The 26957-nt window shown below is 43.3% G+C and overlaps 1 protein-coding gene across 2 annotated transcripts; it reads left to right on the top strand.

Annotated features, from left to right (window-relative positions):
- Positions 1-47: 47 nt before the first annotated feature.
- WNT9B (Wnt family member 9B) lies at positions 48-24174 on the top strand. 2 transcript variants are annotated; one of them, XM_083809679.1, is made up of 4 exons: positions 48-1066; positions 9334-9590; positions 15683-15948; positions 16860-24174. In XM_083809679.1, exons 1-4 carry the CDS (start codon positions 762-764, stop codon positions 17334-17336), a joined length of 1305 nt encoding a protein of 434 aa, XP_083665805.1. In that variant the 5' UTR covers positions 48-761; the 3' UTR covers positions 17337-24174. The 2 variants fall into 2 exon arrangements, with proteins under 2 accessions (XP_083665805.1, XP_083665806.1); XM_083809680.1 differs by having other exon boundaries at positions 49-862.
- The last annotated feature ends 2783 nt before the right edge of the window (positions 24175-26957 follow it).

The raw sequence follows: 26957 nt of genomic DNA, 5'->3' as shown, positions 1-26957 counted from the left end.
AAGTTACAGCCACCCTTATCTAGATTTGATAACAACCTGCCTTGGGACAGGAATTTGGTCTGGAGACCTCTAAAGGGTCCTTCCCACCAACATTTCCATGGGATGTCTGCTTGTGCAACGCAAGTTTGGTTTTACATGTTTTTGAATGTGTGCTCCAAGCCATGTGTTGGAATCTACCTGCCATGTCCATGAACATTGGTGCCCTTGGCAGTGAGACCAAGTGGAAGCAGGAATGCGCTGGGTGAACATGGGAGCCTGGGCACAGCAGATTCCTCTTTCCTTCGTCTTTTCCCCGAAACCTCAGTTTGGTCTCTTGCACTACCAGCTGCCTGAAGCCATGCTCCACATCCAAAGGCAGTGGTACGGCTTGGAAGTGGGATGGTCTCCAGCTGCAACCACCTTTCCTATTACACTGGGCACCACCAAGCATCCTCAAGCCCTGTATAGAGGCTGCCAATGCCCTGCCACGGCCTGCCAGCACCAGGCGTGGGGACCTACAGAGCCCCAGGGGCTCGCAGGGCTGGAGAGGCTTGGTGGGAGCTCCCTGCCCCGGGGACGACGCGAGGGGCTGGCGGGTCCCCGCGGAGTACCGGGGGTGCCCGGCGCCGTGCGCCACGGTGTGCCCGGCGGCTGTGGGACGGGACGGGACGGGACGGGGACGGGACGGGACGGGACGGGACGGGAGGAGGGGGCCGCCACGCCTCTCGCTTAAAGAGCCGCGGCGCCGGGCGGCCGCGCAGCGAGCTGCGGAGCCCGGCACCATGCGCGCTGCCGCCGCCGCCTGCAGCCGCCTTCTCCTCCTCCTCCTCTTCCTCCTCCTCCTCCTGCCGCCGCCGCCGCCGCCCGCTGCCGCCTACTTCGGGTCAGCACCGCCCGCGGGACTCAGCCCCTGGAGCCGCCTCCGCGGTGCGGGGAGCCCGGGGAGGGGGCGCGGAGGTTCCGCGGGTGCTCTGCCAAGGGGAGGGGGCGCGCCGAGGTTCCGCGGGGGCGCTCGGCCCCTGGGGAGCGCACCTGCAACGACAGCCGGCGCTGCGGGGACGCTCGGCGGGGCGTCCTGGGGGGAGAGGTGGGCGCAAGGGGCGAGGGGACCGGGGAAGGATCAGTTTGTGCGAGAGTGGGAAGGAGGGACGGGGTGGAAGATGCTGGGAGCAGTTACACTGACCCCTTGAGCCATGCTTTGCTTCTGTTCAGGTTTTGAAATTAGTTCCGGATGGGTCGCTTGCTGTAATACTTCTCCAAACTGTTTCCCTGGAGGGAATAAAGTGGGAGAAGGGGGCTGGCAGAGAGAGCCGGGGCTCAGCAGGCAGGTGCGAGAGACTTGCTGGCGTTGCAGGGTCCCCAGGGTGGCAGGGGATTAAGGCCAGTCCAGAGATGAAGGACGCACCTGGGTGTAGAGACTTGGTGCTTCAGCCTGGGATACTGCATGGGTTCGCTTCAGCGCGATTGCCCCTAGGTGTGGGTCCTGCCCTCACATTTTACTGTTCTAAAGATAGGTTTTTAACAGGTCAGGTCAGTGCAGAATTTCCCCTGAAGAAATGTTTTATTTTCTCAGTAAGCTGCTTCTCAGAGAGTTTTTCAGACTCTCTTGTGGTAACCAGGGCTGTTAGTGCATATATCGCAGTGAGTGTAGGAGAGGTGCAAACATTAATACATTCAGACCCTGCTGTGGGTGATCAGAATGCTCCAGGCAGAGCTTTGCTGACTTACACGTGTGGAGGCTCTTGGTCCCTCTACCAATCCTTGCAAGACAATTCTTCCTAAATTCGCATGCAGTGTCTGCTGGCTTGGCACTGCTTACCAATGACCGCAGTTGGTATTTCATTTCTGTTTCAAAGCTTCCTTAAAATATCTGGTTTAAAATTTATTAGTTGTATCATTTAGCTTATTTCATATCTAAACGTCTGTTGACTGTGGAAGACTATAGCTTTCTTGGTCATTCAGAAAGGAGTTGGGTTGCTGTGAGTGTTTGGCTTTCCAGTTACTGGGGCAAGTACACATGATTGTACTCAGTGGAAGTGAACGTGTTCATGTTTTGCTTTCACATAAGTAACACAAAGCAGTTGCTATTGCTCTATGTGGGCTTGTTTGTTAAAGCAACCCGAGTGATTCTTCATTCTGTAACAATGATCTGTTTGGTATGAATTGCTTTCTGGTCATAAGAAATCTGTGAGTTCTGCCTTTTGACAATGCTTAACTCAGGATCTGAGGTTGGAGTTTTACTTTTAAATTTATTTATTTATTTATTTTTCCTTGAGGATTTTGACACAGGTGTGTCCAGCGCATTTTCACCTTTTCATTTTCATCTATTATTTAAAAGTTTCAAGAAAGAAAGTCAAGTCCATGAACTCAGTGAGTGTCTGGTGGTGATTAATAATGAGATATGTGGGTGCTTTCAAATACAAATTGGAGTTGATAGAGTAGGGAGGAACCTGAATATCTTAGAATTTCTGATGTGAATGCCTATATGACTTAGCTTGGGAAAAAAACTATCTTGCAACCAAACTGCTACTGAATTGGAGGGGCTCTTGGGCCCTGGTTCAGCAGTCTACCTCTAAACTTTGCCGAGTGTTAGAGGCGTAGGGACATGAGCCTCATCCTTGCTTTCCAATATTTATTTATTTATTTTTAATTGTGGAAACCTTACAAAGATGTAATAAAAAGTGAAGGAGGCATTTGGGTGGCTATTCGCAGAGACAGGATGTGAGTCCTTTCTGTTGTGTTCAGTGGGCTTAGAAATGGTGACGTATTGCAAGTTGGCAGCAATGAAGGAAATACCAAATTTTGTTCTATCAGGACAGAAGTAAGGCATGAAGTGTACAGAGCAGTCCAGCAAAAATACCCAAAGGGCCCAGGGAAAGATGAAGGTCACCTATAAATGTACGAAGCAGAAGTTTTGCTGGGGTGAACACAGCTTTACAATGGATATATAATGACAGCTGTGGGCATATCTCAGAAGACCACATTCTCAGTATTTGGGATTGTTTGACTGCCTGGTGTCAGTACATTGGGTGTCTTGGACAGACCTTGAACTGCCAGTGCTGGGTCCAGTGAGGGGAAAATCACAGCCAGTTTTTAAAAGAGGACAAATAAATAAACTGCAATGTGGTCCGGCTGTTGTTCAGGTTATGTTGGGCTTGCCTGGCTCATTAGTTGCAGGAATCCAGGAGTGGCCGTCTCCCTTGCATACAGACAGCATGTACTTCTTAACTTCCTTCATGCTTGTTTTGTCTTCACCTTTGCTTTACAGCCCATGCTGTAGCCTTCTGTAAGTAGCCCCATTTTTTCTTTCAGGATGTACAACAACTTGAGTGGACGGGAGTCTCTCTAGACCTCACTAAAAGCTCTTGGCCTCCCCTTGCCTTCTTAGAGGGCCTTTCACAAAGTGAAAAATAGTCTGTGAGGTGCTGGAAGGTATTGTTTCTCACAGAGTCTAAGAGGGCAGCAATTGCCCTCTTCCTAGAACTAGGTCAGGGCAGAATTCAGAAGAGACCCAGCTTGGGTAGGATGTTGTTGGGAGGGCAGAAGCAACAAACTTGAGTAAAGCCTTTTCTTGGGGAGATAAACGGGGAGCGGGCTGCAGCATGTCTCATTCATTGGCCAGTTTGGCTCGTGCTCCGTGGGCAGCCAGATCCACTGGAGCATTTCCTTATAACTCAACCTGAAATACCTGTGGTAGGTACAGAGGCGCCAGGCTTCCTGGAATTTCATGTTATGTGCTGTCTTGTTTTGCAGCTCCTCTTAACTCAGCTATCTGTGTCCTCCATTTTGTTTATCACTTTGTGTTTGGGAAAAGTCCTAGTTGTGCTCTTGTCAAAGTTAGTGGCACAATTATTGTTAGTTTCATGATGGAATAATATTTTTTTGGCCCTTAGAGTTTAAAAGGAACATGTGAGAGAACAAAAGAACATGTGACTTGCAGGTCTGTTGAAGCATGGGCTTGCATAATTTTGAAAAGAACACAACACGTCAAATGACACTAATATAAAAATGAGTACCTTCAAAAGCTCTGTCCTCACTTCCCCTGTGTCTTTCTAGAGATGGCAAGTGAGCTTTGGTTTTCATCCAGTTAGCTCAGCTACGTACATTCCTATGTCCTCTTTGCTAACTGTTTGTTATTGCAAGTTTTCTGTGATCAATCTAATGGACTAAATCTACAACAAAAAGAGACTCTGCTGTCCAGTTCTGAATGCTCCTGGAAAGATTTGTGAAGATCTTTCTCCTCCTGTTGAGCTGTACCTCTGACAGATAAACTAAATGCCCAGAATACGTATGGGCCTCACAACCATTCCTCAAAGTAAAATGTATCAGGAGGGTGTATTGCAGCATCTCTTTCGCATTGTCATTTTAAAAGACAATATTAGCAGAAAGAGAGTAAAAATGGAAAGGGAGGGCAACTCTCAGCTGAGACTTGTAGAGATGGAGTCTGTAGATGGAGTCCGTAGTGACTGGCACGACAGAGAGGATGTGGGACGACAGAGAGGGTGTGGGACTACAGATGCAATGAATACGTAAGGGCTTTCCATGGGTGCTTTTTGATTATTTAAAGTTCCTGGCTTGTCTTTAGTTATCAGGGAATCATATTTTCTAAAGAATCATCTTGCTGGGTGTTGAGTGTCTCATGTGGGGAACACACAAGGGTGTGTGGCCAGTCCAGAGTTGGACTGAAAATCTCATCTCCTGTGTAATGATTGACTTCACTGCTAGCCTAGGTTGGATAGTCAGTAGCAGGGACTGCACTGCCCCTGAAATCAAGATCTAAGTAGACACAGTGTTGCTTCCTACTGATTTGAAACAGTTCCACTGAGCTGCCGGGGAGAGAGCAGAGCTGAGGACCCATTGTGCACCTGAGGGGCCTTGGTTTGATCTGTCGTCATCCAGTATTCTCTTAGCCTTCCCAGAATGCTTGTTGTAGCTATCTGTGGGGTGTGGATATTTCTGTGGAACATGAAAGGCCTGTGAAATCAGATATGGAGTGCTGTTGTGGCTCCCTTTGATTTCTCTCCTTTCTGGGGAGAGAGAGAAAAGGCATATTTTTAAGGGTTTTTAAGACCTTTCAGATCCAGGGGACATTAGGCATTGCACAGGAACAGGCTCTCATTAAAAGTCTCTTAAGCAGCTGGAATGTGGCTGGAAGGAGATTAAAGGAAAATGATGAATTTAGTAAAGTGCTTAGACAGAAAACTAGAGAGAAATAAAAGTTTGAGATCCTTATTGTTTTTTCCAGACTGCTAGCAGGTGTGCATTAATTCAAAGATTTTACTTTTTTGCTGTATGATCTGTAGATAATAAACTCTAAATCATCTAAAAATGACATGCAGTTTGCCTAACTGCACATATCTGCGTATTTTATATTTAATTTTATGAGAATGTTCTCATACTGTGATCTTGATATGATTTTATGTTAGTTTTGCCCTAATAAAACACAGTTATAGCTAATGTAGTCAGAGCCTGCAAGCTCATATGAGTAATCTTAGCCATATCTGTTATGACTCTGAGAGTGGTGGCTTCTGCTCCCAGCTGTGCCACTGGTCAACCATGTGACATTGGGAAACTCTAATTTCTCTGTCTACTTCCCTAAATTGAAAGTTATATGAGACTAGTTTTGAGAGTTGCATCTGTGCACCAGTCCTACGCAATGAAGCCCAATCTCTGAAGAAATCTCTAAGCACAGACAATTATTTTTTCATTCACATGTCCTAGGTAACAAGTTTGACAGTTCACATGCTGAAGACTTTTACAGAAAGGTATATTCCAGATAGCTTTTGCCACATATCTTAAATTAACCCACTTACTGCTTGTTTTGTTTACTTCTCAATGTGTTATTTCCATCTGGTTATTTTCATCCTCCACTTTTAGAGAAAAAGAAAAAGTTATTTTGTATGTTGGAACTTTAGAATTTCACAAATCAATAAAAAAAGAAGTAGCAAGAAGTAAGTTTGCTTGTGCTACTGGCTAATTGTGTAGGATGCTGTATTGCATCAGCAGGAATTTAAACTATTGCTAGGTGCAATTCTAGAAAGTGCGTTTCCCACAAAGCTTTTGTTTTGCATAGTGTAAAAGATAAATTAGACTTGATATCTTTGCTCTCCGTATGGTTGTTGTGGCTTAACTCTGGTTGGCAGCTAAACCCCTTATAGCCGCTTGCTCACTCCCTTCCATTGGAATGTGGGAGAGAACTGGAAAGGTAAAGTGAGAAAACTCATGGATTGAGATAAAGACAGTTTAATAGGTAAAGCAAAAGCTTCTCATGCAAGAAAAGCAAACGATGGAATTAATTCACTACTTCCTGTCAGTAGGCAGACGTTCATTCATTTCCAGAAAAGCAGTGCTCCATGATGCATAACAGTTACTTGAGAAGACAAGTGCTGTAACTCCAGGTGTGCTCCCTTTTCCTCCTTCTTGTTCCCAGCTTTTATCAATGAGCGTGGCATCATATGGTATGGAATATCCCTTTGGTCAGTTGGATTCATCTCTCCTGGCTGTGTCCCCTCCCAGTTTCTTGTGCACCTCCAGCCTACTCGCAGGTGGGGCAGTGTGAGAAACAGAAAAGACCTTGACTGTGCAAGCACTGTTTAGCAATAACTACAACATTGGTGTGATATTAACACTGTTTTCATCACAAATCCAAACCATGTCACCATATGAGCTGTGAAGAGAATTAACTCTATCCCAGCCAAAACCAGTACAGTGGTCTCAGGTTGCAGTTGCTGTGCACTATTGAGATTGCTCTGAAAATTAAATCAAATTCTTCAAAACTTGTTTTTATCGTGTCTGTCATTATCCTCACTGAGTTTTTCACAAATAATAACATCTAACATTATTCAGGATTTGGAGAATGGCAATATCAGCTTCTCCCAAATCTCACTGGCCACTGGCAGGTCATAGGATATCTTTGAGATAATCCCTGTCCAAGATTGCAAGAGCGGCTGTCCTTCATCAAACCAAAGGTTCATGTAGCCTCACAATGTGCCTGGAACAGATTTCTCCTGTTCTGTGTAGATCTTCACATCTCTTATAGAAATTTGAATTTGCCACCTTTTCTCCTATTTATAGTACTGTGCTTTTAGGCAACAGGTTTAACACCAAGTCCTTTGTGCACCAATTGTTGTAGCCCTGTCTACGCAGTCTTTGTTGCCAGACTTGGTTTTGAACTGTGCAGTCTGCATTGCACTCAGAAAATCATTAAGCTGCGTTAATTCCAGTTTATTGGGCTGAATTTGGCCCCAAATATCTGTCTCGGTTTTCAGTATTGCCTGTTTTTCTCTTGGCTTTCACTATTAAATCTTATGTTTCTGTCCCCCAGTTCAGCAATGACAACAGGTTAAGAAATTCTTCTTAGTTTCTTAGGTTTAATATTTGTTGTATGATTCATAAAGATTCCTTGTTTCTTGGTTAGTCTGATGGTCTCTGGATGATTTCCCAGGGTTAATTAATCCTACTTGCACACAGTTATGGAATGGTGAGTGTGTGGAGGATGCAGGTTACTGTGACAATGAGTGCAGAAGTGCACCGGGCTTAGGTCAGCTAAGATGTACTCTAAGTCCCATGCCTGGGTAGACTGGATTGACTACAGAGAGATCTAGACAACTAGCTCACAAGGAGATGTCTATAAGGTATGTGGGGAACTAAAACAGCAGCTGCAGTACTTGATTTGCATCCTCCGTAAGGAAGGTTATATCCATCATGAGAGTGTGGACTTGCTTTAACAGTTGAGACCAGAGTGTTAGAAATGTCTGTCTTTTGTGGCGCTAGGTAAGTCTTCAGTCTGGTCTCCTCCATTGGTTAACATTCTTTGCTTGTGAACTGGAGTGTGGTAGAGAATGTGGACTCTTGTGTTCGCTGACACAGACTATCGTCTTCTCTCTGCCAGTGCAGACTGGCATTTGTTGTACAGAAACATACGCCTGGAGACATGACCAGTCAGACCCGGTCAGATAATTCAGCCGCAAAAGAGCCATGCTTTTAGAAGGAACCAAAAAAGATGCAGTGAGGTGAATAACCTCACATCCTGCTCTGCTCTGAGGATTTGCCTTGTTTGGTTCTGTACCAAGGTCCCAATCACTGTTAGCAAGGCATCTCCATCTGGCTTGGTTTGCACAAGAGCTGAGCTGCGCTGGGAAGATAATGGAAGAGTCGCTACACCACTGGTGTGGTGCTAGCAGCCAGGTAGTCTTTGAAGACATGCTTCAGAGATTGCTCCTGTACATCCCTCCCTATCCAGCTTTGCTTGTCCGACTCCCACTCTTGCTTTGTGGAGCAGCACAGCCCAGTTTGCCTGACTGGGGAGGAGGAACAAGAACCAACTGGCTCACCTGTTTTTTGTCCATGTTGAGGTAGCTGTGGACTTGCAAAGAAAACAGTGGAATTTGGGAAGTCTGCAAATGGTAATGCCAGGGCTGAGGTGTATAGAAGAATAAAGATTTTCAAAGGTTTTCATTTATCTGGATGTTTCTGGGGGAGAGTTCTGCGATTCTTCGCTGTTTGGCAGTCAGGAGTTGCACTGCAGATAAATGTTGTGCAAATGCATGACTCTTCCCAGTTTGTTTGCAGCCTTCAAATCTTGCCTCAAAGTAAAATAATTCCTTCATGTTTTCAGGCATCCTAAATCTGCCAAGGGAGATAAATTTGTAAAGAAAAATACTGTCTTGCCATGAAAAGTGAAACTATTTTCAGATGTAAATCCCTGTTTTTCTCTAATGCAGAATTTAACCCTAATTTCTTGTTTAAAAAAGCTACTTACCAACCAAACCCAATACATTTTAGTTGACTCCTTCTTCCTTTCTGACAAAAGTTGTGCTTGCTCTAAAAGGGTGTTTGTTAATAGTATCTCCCTATTGGTCTTTCCTAGCTACATCTAGTGGCATATTACCAGTGTACACAAAACCCTGAAAGGATGTGGTTAATGCTTTATGGAGCAAGCACAGTGCTGTGGCATACGGTGAATTGCAGCACCATTTAGAAAAATGTAGGCTAAGAAATATGTCTCTGACGGTGGAAGAACTGCACAGGAAACAAAACTAGAGGCGTGAAAATACATCTTCATGGAGTCAAAAAAGCTTCCCACCTGAAGTGCATTGCTGGTGCCAACACCCATGTGTTTCTTCTTTCTCCCTGCAGTGTTAGTCTGCTACTTTGCCTTGGTGTGGGGTGCAGAGGTACACGATCTAATCAGTTTTTATTGATTAAACTTCTGAGCTGGTAAAATACCCTAACCAGGAAATTTCTGAGTATCAGAATCCTTCCCTCTTATCATCTCTTACCCTTCCCTCTGATCACCTTTCTCTTCCATGACTGCTGTCTTCCTTAACTCAATGCTCTTTTGCTTTCTTTCAGCCTGACCGGGAAAGAAGCTCTGACACACTTTCCTTCCCTGGGACCCTCAACAAACTCTGCCCAGGGAAAAGTTCACATGAAGCAGTGTGACTTGCTGAAGCTGTCCCGCAAGCAGAAGAGGCTTTGCCGGAGGGAGCCTGGCTTGGCAGAGACGTTGCGTGATGCCATCCGGCTTGGGATCATGGAGTGCCAGTACCAGTTTCGCAGTGAGCGCTGGAACTGCAGTCTGGAAGGACGGACTAGTCTGCTGAAGCGAGGTACAAGGTAGTCCTTTGTTTGCAGTATAAAATCTCACTTAGTGCTGTATTGTGTGGAATACACATCTCACAGTCAGCAATGGACATGGGGCATTAACTGGGCAGCTCAGAGATCACCTACTTTGCCTAGGAATGAGAGCTGGGAATAGGAATGCAATTTGGGCTCTTTTGCCACAAAATAGACAAGTGCCTTATCCTCATCTTTCCTGAGTGGTTTGTCATGATTTGAAATATAAAAGGAAGTTCATACCCTTGTCTTGTGGACTGTTGTCCAAAAATGGAGTTTCCTTGGTTGATCATCTTTCTTGGTTGTCAATCAGGAATGATGCTCTGAAAAATAAGAATTAGTACTTTATTTCAAGGGACATTTTAAGACAAGACTTTTTTTTAGGTCTTTGGATGTAAACCTTGGCTGTTCTCTGATACAGAATTTAATCCTAATTTTCCATTTAAAAAGCCATTTATCAGCTCTAAGGCATTTCAGTGCATGTTTACAGATGTCTCCTAAGACTTTTTCTCATATATTTGGAGTTTCCACAAAAGTTCAGATATAGCAAACAGAAGAGTCAATGGCTTCTGTTTCACAGAAGGCTTTAGGGGAAGAAAATGTTCTGTAAGTGCTGTATTTGAGGTAGGAGACAGCATAATAAATCCTCTAAATTAAAAGAAGTTGAGGGAAACTAAATGAGGATAGATCCTGAAAGTATTTTTTAATGCAGTTTCACAGAGCATGCATATACACTCTTCTGAACCTGTCCTCATCCACATAGTACCTGACCGACCTATTACTGAGCATCAGTTCTTCAGTAATATTTAGTAACATATGCTGAGTTTCAGTCTTCAGTATTACCCAGTTTCAGACCCCTCAATAATATTAATGAATAAAAGTTAACAAAAAAGCAGCTGAATAAGCCAATATTAACTTTGATGAAATTAAAATGTTAATTAGCATTGGAATTGAAACATTATAACATTTCAATTTAAAATTATCAAATTTTATTCAATGAAATATATTAATATTTTAGTAAACTTCAGCACATGCAAGATCAGATTTACTTCATTGCAAACCTCTATTGTGACTTTTTAAGCTCACGAAGAAGCTGTTCATGATCATTATGAGTGACTTCCTGACATGTCTGCCTCCATCAACCTCAAAGAACTTGAAAATGACAATTGAATAATCCTCATCTTCAAATAGCTGGAAAACATTTAATTATCTTGTGGTGGCATGCCTCAACATTTCCATGGACTCCAGATTGACAAAATAAAATATCACCTGTAATTTAAAACCTGTTTTGGCAGATGAGGATAAGTGTTTGAAAACTTTTATTACACAATCTTAAGGATCAAATGATGATTTAATACAGTAAAGTATGCTGTGTACATCCCCTGTATGAGAGGACAGTTGGCTGGAAGCAATTATTAGTTCTCATTTTCCTTTAACTTGCAAACAGGTTAATTTCTTTCACAAAGAAGGCGAATATTTTCAGCTGCTTCTTTTGATGTGTTTCTCACAAATTCCTAATGCTGTTTCGTTGCTGCTTTGGAAATCATCAGTCAGAAAATGGACTATTTTCCTTTCACCCAAGTAGTGATGAAGTTTTAGAAATGATTAGATAGTTTGATATTGTCATGGTTGTAGATAAGCCATCAAGAAAAGCATTCAGTTAACAGTCTTTAATGGTCCCACTAGTGGAAGAGAGGAGAAAAGATCATGTTCTGGTGAGATGGTTCATTTTTATAGTAGATGAAAAGCCACACTTAATTTGCAGTCACAACTAAAAAAATTCAGTGACTGGCTAGGATCACAGATGTTTTTCCTGCCTCTCCAGATGCCATCATCTTATTTTTTGTATTTGCTTATTTTTAATATATATGTATATGTATATCATGGGTTTTCTGGTTTTTGAAATGCCAGATTTATTTTCACCATCTGCTTCATTTGTTGCTTTATTACATGACTGCAATAGTCATAGAAGGATTGCAGGTTATGCAAAAAGGAGTTTCCTAGTTGTATCCAGAAGACTGTCAATGTAAAGCAACAAATGAAGTAGATGGTGAAAATAAAGCTGGCATTTCAAATATACAGCATGTATATATACATACTTATATATACACACACACCATCCTTCATACCTTACCTACAATCCTTCTATGACTATTGCAGTCACGTATGGTGGCTATTGCTTTCTTCTGATCCATGTAAAATCTCCCTTCATTCCTTCTCCACTTTTTAAAAAATCCATGAAAATAGAGGGATTTAAAATGTTCCCAGAAAGACATTGCAAGCCATCTTTTTGCATGGTGGCAGTTGGTGTCTTTATGTAAAGCTTGTGAAATAGTGATGAGTTTTTTGGTTTCCAAGGTGCGGCATAAATGTAGTCAGTTGCTGCTGGAGGTCAGGCAGGCTATATTACATCTCAAACAACATGATGATTTGGGGAAAATAATACCTATAGCAAAGACAGCTCAGATCCAGCCATTCAGAAAAATCCTTGAGAACTGAGCAGTCCACAATCCTCTCTCCATTTCTTTGCTTCATGTTGTTCAGATTATTTGATGTTCTAACAGTGGTTTCACTGATGTTATGAGGAAGTTGGAATGATACAGCACAGGAGCAGTGGCTCAGAGAGGTCATAGAATTTCCATCCCTGGAGACTTTCAAAACTCAGTTGGACAAAGCCTCGAACAACTTGATTCAAGTTAGCCCTGCTTTGAGCAGGTGGTTGGGCTAAAGATCTTGAGAAGTCTTTCTTTTCTAAAGCTTTATATAGTTCTATACCTCTCTGGTCCGTGGTTGGTGGATTTTTGTTTTTCTTTTTTTCCTTTTTTTTTTTTTTTTCCAGGGTGTTGTTTCTTCCACTTGCTCTGAAATGCTCACACTGTGTTTACTGTAGTGTCTTCAAATCTTCAACCTTGAGCATCTTTCCTTTGGCAGAGTCACCATACGGCTAAACTCCTCCTGTTATAGTTTTCATTGTGGTCTAGAGCACACCATACCACAGAACAGTGTCTTACCATCATAGCAAATGTCATTCTGTATTTATAGGCTGCTAAGTTAGAGAAATAATTCAAGGGAGCTCAGAGGAAGACTTGGAAATGTGCAAGGTCCTACCAAGAGTAGCTGGCTTTTTTCAGCATATTGAAATTCAACTTTGTGCTGGTTGTTTGTAATTGAACCTACTACTGCCCAAAAAAGATGTCTGTGTTTAGATGTTCCCCCTTGCACAGAGTGTTTAAGTTTTTATTATAGTCACTAGCCACCTAGTGAATATAGGGGCAGGAGAGGGAGTCATCCCTAAAACAGACTCTGACAGCCAGGTTCCACTGGCTGTGGTTACAAGAGCACCATCGACACAGTGGGAGGATAGATACCCAGCACACAGGGAGAAACCTCCATTTAGATCTTCTCAATAACATGTTTGTTGGAGTGGATTCCTGCTCATTTGTGCTATATCCTTCTGAAAATACATTTTAAATAGCTGCTCTGTTGTTCATTGTTATTCAACAAAGTCTTAAGGACGCTTCATTTTCTCTTTACTCATGTGCTTGTGAATTAATTAAATGGGGATCAGTCCCTTACGATGAATGAGAAGGAATCGGATTTTTCAGACAAGCATTTGACACTGAACCTCTGCCATAAAAGGAGGTGGGAGGGAGGAGAAGAAGGACATGATTTGAAAGTATGTTCGTTATCTTCAGTTACTGCTGTCTGCAATGGTCTGACCACAAGCAATGGTCTCTGATTTCAAGTGGGTTGATATCTGGCCAGCAGTTACGTGGAATACCACAGAAAGAACCAAACCATCACTACTCAGAAATAGCAGAAGCAGTGTGGTGTTCCACAAAGTCAGATTTAGCAGAGTATGTGGATCTGACTGGTACTTCTAGCTTTATATGGTATGAGAAAGTGTTTCTAAAATGCACTCCTCTCTTCTGGTACCAGTATCTCATGTAGGATACTGGGAATCTGGTAGGGATTTGGAGATCAGCTACTGGAACTGTTTTTCAAGTTTAGGATCCCAAATGTTATTCAAAATTAGGATCCCATATCCTCTCTTAGCTCCTTCTTTTGAGTTAACCAGTGTTCGAAAACGTGTGAGCATTGTTTTGCTATTCAAAATCTGTAATGACTGAATCCCATATGAGTTTTTCCAAAACTTTAGATGGATTTGGTGACATTTTTTCATTATTCTTCCAGTACCCTCAAACATTTACAGAGCATTGTCAATCAGAGAGCTCAGCTGGAAGTCACTTGTCCCTTGTTTACTTGTGATACAACAACTTAAATGTAGGAGGCAGGAAGAAGTTTGTTGATTGAACTCCTTGACTTCCTCAATATTTTCTTGTCTCTCTCATGTCTAGACTATTGCTAGATATTTCTTTTAAAATTTTGGAATTTGAACAATCGCGTATGAAGTCTGTCTTGAATTCGCAAATACAGCCTCTCCATTATGTGTATGATTAGTCAATTTGTCATTCTTCTTACTGATAGCTATCAGAAGAACTATTTGTCCTCTTCTGTGGTCAGATTTATGGTGACCTCACCCGGATCTCAGCAGTCATTGTTCTGATCTGTTATTACAGCTGGATGGGAATTCTTTGAGGGAATAGAATGATGGAAAGATTTGAGGTTGGACTGGATGAATTCTAGAGGTCCCTTCCAACCTTTGCACAAAACAGGGCTTACTGCAGACTAGATCAGATCTCTGTGGTTCTCTCTCTTTCATGTTTTTAGGGGAACAGATTTGTTTCCTTCTGATGTGGAAAGAAATTTGGAATTTTCCAGTGTGGAATATTTGTTTTCTTCAATGTGTTTCCCTCCATGCAATGTACAAGTGTATTTTTCATAAACCAACAGCTGTCTGGTTTTGGCCAGTCTTATCCATGCCTGCATTCTGAGATACTGATTAGTCACTTGCCTTTCTCATCCTTGGTCTGCTTCCTAAATTATGGACTTGTTAAGCAACATTCCATTCATAATTTTCCATTGGTTTTAATTTTTGCAGATAAACTCTGGAGGAAATGTTAAGATTTTCCAATGAGTTAAACAGGAAAATAAAAAATTTTGGGGTTTAGGTCAGGTATGTGCTGATCAGTGCTTTCTGGGACATCTCTGGAGCTCATGGTTATCATGTCACATGGCCATTCCTATCTGATCTCATGTCTTCAGGCAATTTCTGTTCAGGCATTGTATTTTCTTACATGGTTTATATGCTGTGGTGTATCATGGTCATATCTATCAGGGTGAACATAGCCTGTCTGGGAAGCCTGGTTTAAAAAGGAGAATAGCTTCAGAAAGCAGCACCACTGTCGTTGGGATTCTCTTTACAAAGAAGTTATAAAATCCACTTATATGCTGGAGATTCTGTCCTTGCCAAAGGTGTTCTTCCAACATGGAACCTTTCCCAATCAAACTGTGTGTCATCTTTCGATACGAAATACCACTAGTAAGTCAAAATATTCCCAAGTAAAAACACTTTGAAATAAAAGATACGTATCTTAATGTATTTTTAAAATACTTTTTTCAGTCTCTGCTAAATAGTCATGATTTTAAACATGATTATATGATTGTTATGATTATTATGTGAACATATTATGATTATTATGTGAACATTATTATGAACAATAGTTGGTTCATGATTTTAAACTTTTTAAAATAGTTCATGATTTTAGACAACAACATGTTTTCAGCGACTGCCCCTATTCACACCTATCAGCTCTGTGGTGAGGATGGGGGACAAATAGAATTTCATGACTTTCACTTTTTGTAGTTGCACATTTTCCCAAGACTGTTTGTATATTGCCCTTCTAATCCTTTGATTCATGAGTGGTCTTCTGTGTCCATATTGAATCAGTCTCAGTCATCAGGTGAGACTGGGATGTTAATATGCCAGTTACTTCAAACCTGATATTGGGTTTCTCTGCTAGGATTTATGTGCAGGTAATGGAAGAATTTTGTCTCTTTTGTCTGTAAGACAAGTATTGTGCTTGGTATTAGCTCATGGACAGCCAGGAGAGCCAGTGAAGTGGATGAACACCTTATTTTGCCTTTCTTGCACCTACCCTCTCATAATCCTTCTCCTGTGCAGGTTTTAAGGAAACTGCCTTCCTATATGCAGTGTCTTCTGCAGCTCTCACCCACTCATTGGCCAGAGCATGTAGTGCTGGGCGCATGGAGCGCTGCACCTGTGATGACTCCCCAGACCTGGAGAACCGCAAGGCCTGGCAATGGGGTGTTTGTGGAGACAACCTCAAATACAGCACAAAGTTCCTGAAAAAATTCCTGGGTCAGAAGAGGATTGGCAAAGACCTACGGGCCAAGGTGGACATCCACAACACCAATGTTGGCATCAAGGTGAGGAGTTGCAGCAGCAGGCCTAAAGAGAATTTAGGGTTCAGCGCAAGTCTTCCAACCCATCCTCAGCCAAGGGTGTTTGTGAGAGGAGTATTCACTGCCCCAGTCAGAAACCAGACCCCTGTTTACCTGTGTGTTTTGGCTCTCAGTTTTGTAGAGAGAGCTCCCTGGAAAGTCTCCTGAACGTTGATATGAGGAGTTAGATGTTCGGAATAGGAGAGTAGCAAGCTATACCCTCTACCGATATCAAAGGCTGAGTGGTAGTAATATGCAGTACAGTAACCGCTGCGAAACTCACTGGCTGAATTCCTGTGTTGGTTATGTGATGGCCGGAGGGAGGTGTGACAACAGCTAGAGCTTCAGTGCTGGTATGAAGTGTGAAGCAGATCGAGGGTTGATACTATTGAGATCATTTATGAGTCCAGAGGAGATTTGCTATGTCTGTGTGATTTGCTATGGACCTAGTCATGTTACAGTTTTGGGTTAGGGAGGCCATTAGATCAAGCATTTTGGCTAATATATTACAGGCTACTGACTTACCATTATTTTTATTTATTGAGTCTAATTACTTGTTTGATTAGAGCACTGTCTTGATTTGAATATGCTAAGAGCGGGAATTGACCATGCTGGAGATACACAGTTTCATGGTTGACTACTCCTGCTGTTCCAAACATATGCTTAGTAAGAATTTGACTAGCCTCAATATTCAGACATTTATAATCATTCAGGCTTTAACTTTCTGACCAACTCTGTAGATATTCCTCTATTTTTTCATTTTCTTTCTGTAAAATAGGAATAATGCCAATAAAACTGAAGTACTCTCAGGCTGTCTGCAACTGAAGTGTAATCTCTACCCAGAACCAGGCTCGTGGTCCTGGGAGATAATGATTACTGCTTCTCTTCCTTATCAGGCTGTGAAAAATGGTCTCAAAACCACATGCAAGTGCCATGGCGTCTCTGGTTCATGTGCTGTCCGGACATGTTGGAAGCAGCTTTCGCCTTTCCATGAGGTTGGACGACTGCTCAAGTTGCGCTATGATGATGCTGTCAAGGTCTTCAGCACCACCAATGATGCTGTGGGCCACTCAGAGCTGGCCAGCCCACAGAGACACAGCCATTCCACCAAGCACCCTGCTTCGCCCCGTGCCACTGACCTGGTGTATGTGGAAGACTCCCCCAGTTTCTGCCGGCCCAGCAAATACTCCCTGGGAACTGCTGGGAGGACCTGCTCTCGCGAGGGCAACTGTGACAGCATGTGCTGTGGACGAGGCTATAACACCCAGAGCCGGTTGGTTACCTTCTCTTGCCACTGTCAGGTGCAGTGGTGTTGCTATGTTGAGTGCCAACAGTGCATGCAGGAAGAGGTGGTCTACAGCTGCAAGCAGTAAAATCAGCTCTAGAGGGTCCAAACAAATCCTAGAGTACAAGAAAGAAGTATGGAGAGTGGGACATAATTCTCTACAGTGGGGTAAGGGAAAAAGCAAGCACCAAAAATGTCTAGTGCTCCCGTTACCTCAGTGCTGAGATCCCCAATTCTGGGGACAGCCCCTGTATGAGGGGTGAAAACCAGAAGTTTTGCCAGGTAACAAATCAGGAAGGAGGGAGAGAGAGAGGTAGTAATAAGAGGACAGCAGAATCACTGAGGCAGTCAAAATCTCTCTCTTGAGCTTGTACTCAATTGCAGGAATATTTCCCCCCCACCATCCCTCACTTGCACAAATGTAAATGCATTGGGGTGGTCACACTGAAATAATGAGGGCTTGCGCCCTGTTTCCTGGAGACAAGAGAAGAAAGGGACTGGAGAGGCAACTAAGCAGAGACTGGATTCCGATGCAGCAGAGACAGGCATGTTCCTGCACCAAGGCAAAATGACTCTGGCAGCAGGAGATTTTAAGTTATGTTCTCTGGAAGCTGGTTGAACCTTTTCTGCTTTGAACTCACACACTGTTGAGTAGCTTCATTTTGATGCAAGAATTGTGCCGCAGAAATACAACTTTACAAACAAATGGAGCTCATGTCCATCATATGTACACTGTGGGCATTAGACTTCAAGCACATTGTAACCATGTATTAACCTTGCTGTACACAGGAAACTTGGAACTGTACCTGATAAAGTGCATGTATCACAGGAACTCAGCTGAGGTCTGTGAAGTAATAATCCTTTGCAGCATATTGCCTCGCAGGAGGTTGTTTTGTGGTGGTGGATCCGGGGTGATGGTGCTAATTAAGCATCTATTTTGTTTTTGTTGCTGTTGTTGTTTTTCCCAATCAAACTTTCATTGCCTCTTTTGCCTTATATGTACGACTCTGCCCTGGTGCCCAGTGTGCATCACATCCCACAGTTCTGCCCTCTGCAAATGAGACATAAAATTTCTGAAAGGGAATTAAGAACTACTGTAACTGGAGCATTTTAAAAATTTGCAAGTCATGAATGACAATCTCTGCACTGAGAAGCTAGATATATCTAGACAATAGAGGCATCTAGCATGAGAGAAGGTGACCTGGGAGAAGAGCATTGTCCAGAGAAGCACAGAACCACAGACTGGTTGAGGTTGGAAGACAACAGTTGCAGCTCTCTCAGCCTTTCCTGAGGAGAAGATGCTCCAGTCCCTGGAGAGATGCTCCAGTCCCTTCATCATCTTTGTGGCCATCTTTGCTGGACTGTCTCCAGCATGCCCATGTCTTGCTTGTACTGAGGAGCCCAGAACGGGACATGGTGCTCCAGGTGCTAGGATCACCTCTCTCAAACTGCTGGCAGTACTTTGCCTAATGCAGCCTAATGTAAGCCTTCTTTGTGGCAAGGGCACACTGGCTACTCATGTAAGCCTATTACAGTGTTGTCATACCTTGGCATTGAGTCATGTTTTTCTAGTGAACTTTAAGATGAGCACAATGCAAGCAGCCTGTTTTGTGTCTTTGTTTGTGTCTTAAAAGCAGTCTTGGGAATGGCAGTGAGGCAGTCTCTGACCTTGCCTCCATGCACACATAGAGGTGTGGAGCACAACCTGAGTGCTGAGTTTACAGTTAGTTAGAGGTTCCCAGTTTGTATGGTGAGCAGCTCTGGAGGGTCCCTGAGAAAACAAAGGTGCTGTATTTACTTATCCTTGGTAATGGTTATAAGCCAGTGAGCAGGATGCTGCTGTGGAGATTGGATAATGCTAAAAAGAATATTTAAATACTCATCCTCAGATCAAAATTCACAGGCAATATAATGGATGAAGATGCTGGTTTAGGTTGTTTAGACCGACTGAGCCATAGGCTGAACTGGGCAGGGTTTCAATGGGGTTCAGTTCTCCTAAAAAGCAGTGAGATCCCACCTGTGTGCTCCAGCTCTTGAGTGTGCTCCAGCTCTTGAGCGTTCATTTACACACACTTTGAAAAAATTACTTTGCAGTGATGTGTACTCACATTATCTTGATGTTGCTCTTTGGCTTTTACAACTATTCTTGATTTCTGCTTTATAAACAGATGGGAAAGAACTGGCTCAGAGCAGATCTAGCCATTAACTAACTGTTTAGAGGCCATTAACACCTTCCCTTTGGCTATCTACAGGTCTCTTAATGGGCTTACTACTTTCTATCCCTTGTTCTGGCTTAAGTTGACTTGAACTGAATTAAAGTGTTTATGACAGACATAATGCTGCAAATTGGGTTAATTGGCCTTTTTAAATACCCCAGAAATTAATATTGAGCAGACCATTATTTACATGTTGCTTTAAATCTTTTTGGAGTTGAAATCTTCCCACGAGTCTCAATGTTCTTGATGAAAAAGTATCCCAATGAATTAAAATTGTTAGGAACAGGAATCATAGGTGAAGGGACAAAGAAACTAGCTCTCGTCTGTACTATTTATCCCAGGCAGCTTGCTCTACTGACCTCTTGGCTTGCACGGCATCTGAGGGCAAGGGAGTACCCTGTCACTTGAGGGTTATTTGTCAATGTTTTATTGATGTATTTACTATGTCATTACATGGAGCATTCTCATTTAAACAGGGACTGGGACCTGGGCAGAGGGGTGAAGCACAGTTGGATATCAAAGAACGATATCCAACTGTTAGTGGAGAAGTACTTGTTAGTGTTAGGTCAGAGGTTGGACTAGGTGATCTTGGAGGTCTCTTCCAACCTAGATGATTCTGTGATTCTGTGGTTCTGTGATCCACCACTCTGTCCTTTTGCCTTAAAAAATTACATTTCTTGGTTGTCCATTGGACCAGTAAATTCTGGGCATGCACTAAACGTTCTCTACACTGAGATCTCATAATCTGAGGGCAGGTAGGATGCTCCTAGGTGGTGGAAAGTGTTCTTGATGAGCTCATTCCTTTTTATTTCCTCTTTGGGCTAATGTTGACGAACTAAGGGGATTCCATTAGACACATTACTATAGATTGGGATTCACACATTATGCAAGTCCTGTCTGCCTGATCAGGACAGTCACTGCAGGCAAGAGCTCAGGATGGAACTGGTTTTCTACGACTTAGTACATTCTGTCTCCAGCTTTGCCATGAAATTGTTTGAATTAAAAAAATCCACTTCTTTAGTCTCCTAGTAATGTTATCTGAGTCAGTGTTACCTGCTGACAGCTGGATTTCAGGAAGGGGTTATGAATCTGCTCTCTCATTTAGGAAAAGAGTAGGCTTTTTATGTCTCAAGGAGTGTTAGGTCTTCACTTTAGAGCTTTGTGTTTAGTGAGCTCTAGGTGACCCTGCTGAGCACCATTGTGATTGACCCATGCAGTAGGAACTGTCAAGCTGTGCACTGGGAGCTATGGTCTATGAAACTCTGATGCATTCCTGCCCTGGAAAACCAGCATGGACTTCCTGGAGAAGATCTACAAATCATCTCATGTATAACTGAAAGTCTGCTTTCTTCCCTCCCCAGTTACTCCAGTCACAGAGTAGAAGTTGAAAGTTGGTTGAAGTGGCTGATGGGCTACGGGCTAGATGGGAGCCTCGTTGGACCTGGCTGGTGTTTGTAGGGCCCTTGGAGTCCTCCCCAGTTACCTGCAGAATGAGTTCATTTCAAAGTGAAGCTTTTTGCCTTGCTCAGACTTGCTTTTCTTTACTATTCCTGAAAAACAAAACAAACAAAACAAAAAAAAAAAAACAACAAACAAAAAAACCGCACTGTATGTAAGTCTGTTGGTCTTCTCCAATGACCTGGTCCTGCTCTGCCGTGAGCATGGAAGGAAACACTTCACTTTCCTGTCAAGAGCATTTTAAATAGGTAGGCTTCTTTCACCCATCCTAAAGGCAAGTCTGGCTTTCACACAGTCAAAAGTGTTATTTTAGTAATATCCTTTTTCTGTATCCCAAGTGTAATGCTTCAAGCAGGGGGTGAGTGCATTTCAGAAGCATGCTAGGTGTTTTGCACAACAGGCTAAAAAACAAGACTAGAAAGATGGTAAGATGATTATTTAGGCAGAGAGGAATATGGTCAGACTGGCAGAACTTGCAGCTTAGGTTATTTGTATCTTTTGTGGCTGAAACACTGATGTCAGTGGGAAACGGAGTATAGATTTGTGGCAAAAGGACTAAATGCCTGTATTTAGGCAACTAGATCAAGCCCCCTCAATGTGGGTATTTTTGGGCTCAGTTGGACCTCTGACGCTCTTTCAGGCAAAGAGAATATATTCAAGACAGGACGAATCCTTGGTACGAAAAGATTTCTTTTTGTTTTATGTATAGCCCCTGTCATATGGACATTCATGCTTTTGAGATGGTGTCACCAAATTCCTTGTCACTGAAAATGCTGGATCCTTTGAAATGTGCAGGGATTACCTCTAGTTATGGGGTTTTTTTTTGTTTGTTTGTTTGTGTTTGTTTTTTAGTTTTTAAAGCCATGATCTATTTTACCATTTGACCCATGAGCTGTTGTAACTGGTATCACAGTGTTTTAGTCTAGTCTTGCTGCCAGGGATTATGAGATGGCATAGCCCTTTGTTTTGAGTATTGGGTTAACACAATCTCATGGGGATCTCACATAAACTTTGTAGTGTTAGAATCAAAGAATAATGTAAATAAATTGAAAGGTAAGGTTGTGCCTGGAAGCCCTGGCAGCACAGGCAAAATGTTGATTAAGAGCTGGACAAAAGATACTTGAGAGGAAAATTAAGTACTGGTTTCTCATCTACCAGAGGGGACTTCTGTGTCTGCAGCTCTATATCCTGCAATGCTCAGTGCTGCTTGTTAAAATGGTAAAGATGGAAAAGACCTGAGGAAGAGATGGTTCATTCTGTGGTATGATTGGTTTGAATTTGGGCTCAGTGGAATACAGAAGACTGGCATCTGGCTGAATTAAGTTTCGGTTGTTAACTGAGCTGTCAAGCCAAGTCTGGACAAGGAAGTCTGATATCCTCCTGGCTTTGCTCTGCAAGCTCAGCTCAAAACCTATTTCAACCCTTCCCTGTCACAGTTAAAAGGCTTTTTGGTCAGCCCCTGCCAACCAGAATAGACAGCCTTTCAATGTTTGGAAACCACATGATGAGTACGGATGGGGAAATAAATAATTATTGGAAATGCCACATGAGGCCTGGGGAAAGGACTTGGGCATATTTTGTGTTTAAGGCAATGTTGATATCCCTCCTTTTGGTATCCTTGAATCCTAAGAGTGAGGAATTTTGCCTGAGGCAGATAGCTGTTTTTTCCTTTTTTTTTTTTTTTTATTTCTCCATTCAGTTACCTGTAACTTTTTTACTGCCTAAACTTGAGATATATTGGGTTGATGTTCAGAGATATGCTTTAGTTCAATTAACACCAGTGAGAGGCTTTGTGTTGCCAGGGAGCAAAACATGGGTCTGTTTGGCATTCAGTATTCTCAGGTTTGAACTGTATTTTCTTAAAGAATCAAGACCAAGCAACATCATCTTGAGCAATGCTCTTCTGCCATCTCCTGGAGATCTGAGATGTAAATAGCTGGGCCTCCATTTGATGTGTGTGTGAACTTTTCAATTATGCTGTGCACCTTATGGTGTACTACAGATCCAGCAGATGTGCTGCCTCTTCTGTTATATGTGCAAAGAAGTTCCTGAAATGAAAAGCTGGAGATACAAGGGGGTCATATTTACATCAAAGTCTTTTTAGCAGCATAGGTGAATGTATGCCATGGCTATAAAGCAATTATTTTCCAAGCACAAATGTACCTTAGTATGGCTACTGACACTAAAAATCTGAGCTGCACATGCTTTCCTGTATAGTTTTTTTTTTTTTTTTTAAATTATTATTTAGGATGACTTCTTTTCTCTGTACCTAAGATCCAAGAAACCTGAGAAGTGACAATTCTCAGTGTTTCCTACGAGCCAGCAGGAATCCTTACTACTATGGAAGGCTACTTTGCAGTCACAGGTTACTCCCTATATCTGTGTGTGCTTCCTTGTACAGTTTTTGTTGCTGGTCCTGGTGTTTTGTGGTGCTGGGTTTGGTAGTATTGTGTCCAGCATGCTTAGTGCAGGAGGGAGATAATAATCAGAAAAAGTTTAGTGAGGTGTATGTAAGTTCTGGTGTGGATTTACCCTGCTGTCCCCAAGTTAAGAACTGATTCTGCCTGGGAAGAAATCACTTATCTGGAGAATGGCCAAAAAATGATTAGACACTGGTAATTCCTTGAGGATCCATGCAACACTGTTGCTGTGATGGAGAGGCAGCACAATGCTAGTTTTGGGGGTGCTTTATTAGATCAATAAAAAGAATGACATAAGCCAAGAAACATTAATGAACAAGGTAACAAACCCCACTCATGCAATAACCACTTCTGCACCCTTGGGCACCATGTGTAGGACTGAAGGGCCAATTTGCAGCAATATAATGTCATGTGAAAAAAAGACAAACAATAAAAGGCAGTGCTTTAAGGGAAACAAAACATTTGACTACCTCAAGATGTACAACTTTTGTGACAAGAAGTATGGATGTTATTTATATTTTTTTTGTATCTTCTAGAAAGAAAATGGTGCTGTGGGTTTTAAGTTGCATTACGGTCCTGCTTGTACCTTGTCCTAGTTTTTATATAATCCATAACTGATTTCCTTTTGATTATAAAATGCGTATTTGTGTAGCTGGCTGTGTTGTCCAGTATTGCACTAATGTCTGCTCTGCTGATGTTCTTTTCAGTCAATAAATACCAGTTGATTTCTAAAAGTGTACATTTATTTTCAAGGAAAATCACTGGGAAATAGCTTTGAATAACTCCATTCCTCCACTGGCACATTGACTTTATTCCTTTAGTTCTCCTTTACCTGCACCCTCTCCAGAACCTACCTGGAAATGTCCATTTCTGCCCATCCAACACTAAGGGCTGCCCAGGCACGCTGAGTTCAGGTATGTTTGTGTTAAAGAGATGTGACTCTAGTGAGACAAATCCCACCATAATTATGGCTGGTGCATTTCCATAAGCAGCAAAACTGTTGCTCAGTTCTGCCCTGGTGCCCCTGGTGCTTCCTTGTAAGTTGTTTGCATGTGACTGGGCAACTGGACTGATGCAAATGTTGCTCAGCCTGGAAGATTATGGCTAGCCTTTGTTCCTCATACTCTCCCTGGGGCAGTTGTCTGAGGGAAGCCTGTGGATGTGTAGAGGATCATACCTTCTGCAGGGAGGGATGACACCAGACCAGTGGCTATTCTTGCCCTTCAGCTCGGGCACATGGGAGCTTCTGGCACCAGTATTCCTGAGCAATGGCTGAGAGTGGGTTTACCAGGTGATCCCAAATAGCTTCCCCAGACTTTGGTTTGGCATGAGGCCACCACAGCATGGTGTCACCTCATTACACCTCATTATGGTGCTCAACAGTGACCATGCAAGACCAGAGGAAGGGCTGTGGCCACAGAATGCATCTGATGCTTGTGCCAAGCTAAGCCCTACAGGCAGCATGGATAGCTGTTGTGTCCAAGGCTCGGCACAATCCATAGCCAATGTATGTAACTGCCTGGCATAGCATGCCAGTCATGGGCCACAGCAGAGCCACTTCATGCGGTGCTTTGCTTGCTTGCTGGGATCTTTTTGCTCCATCCTTCCCACACCAGCTCACTTGTCAGCTTCTGCACATAACTTCTGAGTTCCAGTTCTGGCCTGTTAGAAGGAAGGATAGTGTTGCTCAGCCCTAAAGTTCTACACAGAGTTGTCCAGCTCCTTGGCACATACTGAGCTGAAAGTGTGCCAAAAATACTGTTCAGAGTAGCTGGGTTCTCCTAGGTAAAGCATGCCAGCGCATTGGGGAAGATAAATAATTCAAGACACTCGTGGGTCCTCTCCCAGCCTTTTGCTCTCCTCTGGAGGTTCCTGTTGTCTCCTAAGGTCTACCATAGGCATGGGTTCACCAAAGTCGTGAAGTCCGCATGAAAAGCAACACTTCTATGTGGACAGGCTTCATAAGGTCAGTGACATTTTCTGGGGAACTTAATGAGACAAAGAGTAGCAGATCAAGCACAGGCCCCAGGCTAGGAATGTCTGTGTGCCACAAGCACCAGCATGGCTCATGGCATTGACCAGCCTGTTTTCCCCAGGAATTCCCCCCCGCCATTCTCCTCCTCTGCCTCCTCCCCCCCAAAAAACAAACAAACAAAAAACAAAACGAAAAAAAAAACACTAGCACAATTGTAATGAGGTAGTCACTGGAAGTTTGGGGAGAGCCACACAGTGTTCCCATAGCAGCCTCTGGCTTCTTCACTGATGGCAACATGTGGCTTCTCGGGGAGATGCCTGGCAGCCTTTCTTATGGCTGGTTATGCACCCCCATTTTTTCCCAGTTAATACTTCCCCTACCCCATTGAGGCAGTGATATCTACTTAACCTTCTTCTCAATGGAGGGAGTGCTGATCTTGGGGATTTTTGTCTGTGACAACGTGTGTTAAGAGCTCCTCCCTAGCTTGTCTCTGCTGTCATACGAACTGCATTGTCTGCCATGCTTTTCCTAGATGCTCAGCGACACAGCAATGAGACAACAAGAAATTAACTTTCAGGCATGAGGAAAAGATGCTGAGGGGAAGCAGGCTTGACCTTGTGCTGTTTTGAGTCACTTGCAGCCTGAATCTCTCCCAGAGTATGGCCTTAAGCATAAGTATCCTAACAGGATAGTTTTGCCTGTCAGCATTTTCATGGCACCAAAAGGCAGCAAGGCTGTTAGGTCCAAGGCCAGGGACTAAATGGAAACTTCAAATTTTGCTGTGGGAGGAAATGGCTCTAGAAGAGAAGGAGCACTTGTGGAGAACAAGTGAGATGACATGGTCCCTCAGCAGTGCCAGGCAGCAGAGAGTCTGGTCACACACGGAGCAAGGCAATCCCTGAGCAGGCAGGTCATCTTCCTGGGATCATCTGTTCCTGTGCCCTGTTAGCTGGGCTAATCATGATGTGAGGTCTTTGTTTTCTCAGTCTTATCAGGCATACACACAGCGGAGGGGTTGTGCATGTGCCACACTGGGTGGGTGCAATGAAACCTCCTTGTGCTGCTTGTTCCTGTCACTGTGGGATTAAAATGTCATGGGAAAGAGCTTCTGGCAAATGAGGCAAGTAGGATGCCTGGTTGTTTGTGCGGCCATGCTGAAAATCCCCCACCTTGCTGGATGGAGAAAAGCTGGACCATTATGGCCAGGCAGGACTCCTGCTTTTTGGAGGTGTGCTGTGCTTGGGGCAGACATGCTGCCACAGGTCTCGGCCAGCCCTGCTATCTCTACCAGGTAGTAGAGACCTTCAGCAAACTCTTTAGAGGCACAGCTGTCACTAGGCAAGAGAGCATCAGGGGCCGCAGGCACAAACAGCACGGGCTAGTATGCAAGTCACATCTTAGATATAGACAACGATGGAAATACCTCTTCTTGGTAAATTAGTGTCTTCTAGGTCAGATTGACTCTCTCTGTAGCATCATGGACAGTCAATGTCCCATTGCTTTGGGGGAGCAAGCAGCTCAGTGTCAGCAATTAATAAATAGCACAGATCAGGTTTCTGTTTCATGTCAAGGGGATTACCAGCACTGGATGACTCTGGCAATTCCCAGTCAAGATGTTTTCCCTCTCATCCACAATTGCA

Source organism: Anser anser, assembly GCF_964211835.1.
Source record: "Anser anser genome assembly, chromosome: 23".
Lineage (NCBI taxonomy): Eukaryota > Metazoa > Chordata > Aves > Anseriformes > Anatidae > Anser > Anser anser.
This window is presented reverse-complemented; position numbering and strand designations above follow the sequence as displayed.

Excerpts from the sequence above, each read along its gene's own strand:
- WNT9B (XM_083809679.1), top strand. The coding sequence starts at position 762 with ATGCGCGCTGCCGCCGCCGCCTGCAGCCGCCTTCTCCTCCTCCTCCTC. Across the intron at positions 9,591-15,682 it reads GACTAGTCTGCTGAAGCGAG|GTTTTAAGGAAACTGCCTTC; the intron begins GTACAAGGTAGT and ends TCTCCTGTGCAG. Across the intron at positions 15,949-16,859 it reads ACACCAATGTTGGCATCAAG|GCTGTGAAAAATGGTCTCAA; the intron begins GTGAGGAGTTGC and ends CTTCCTTATCAG.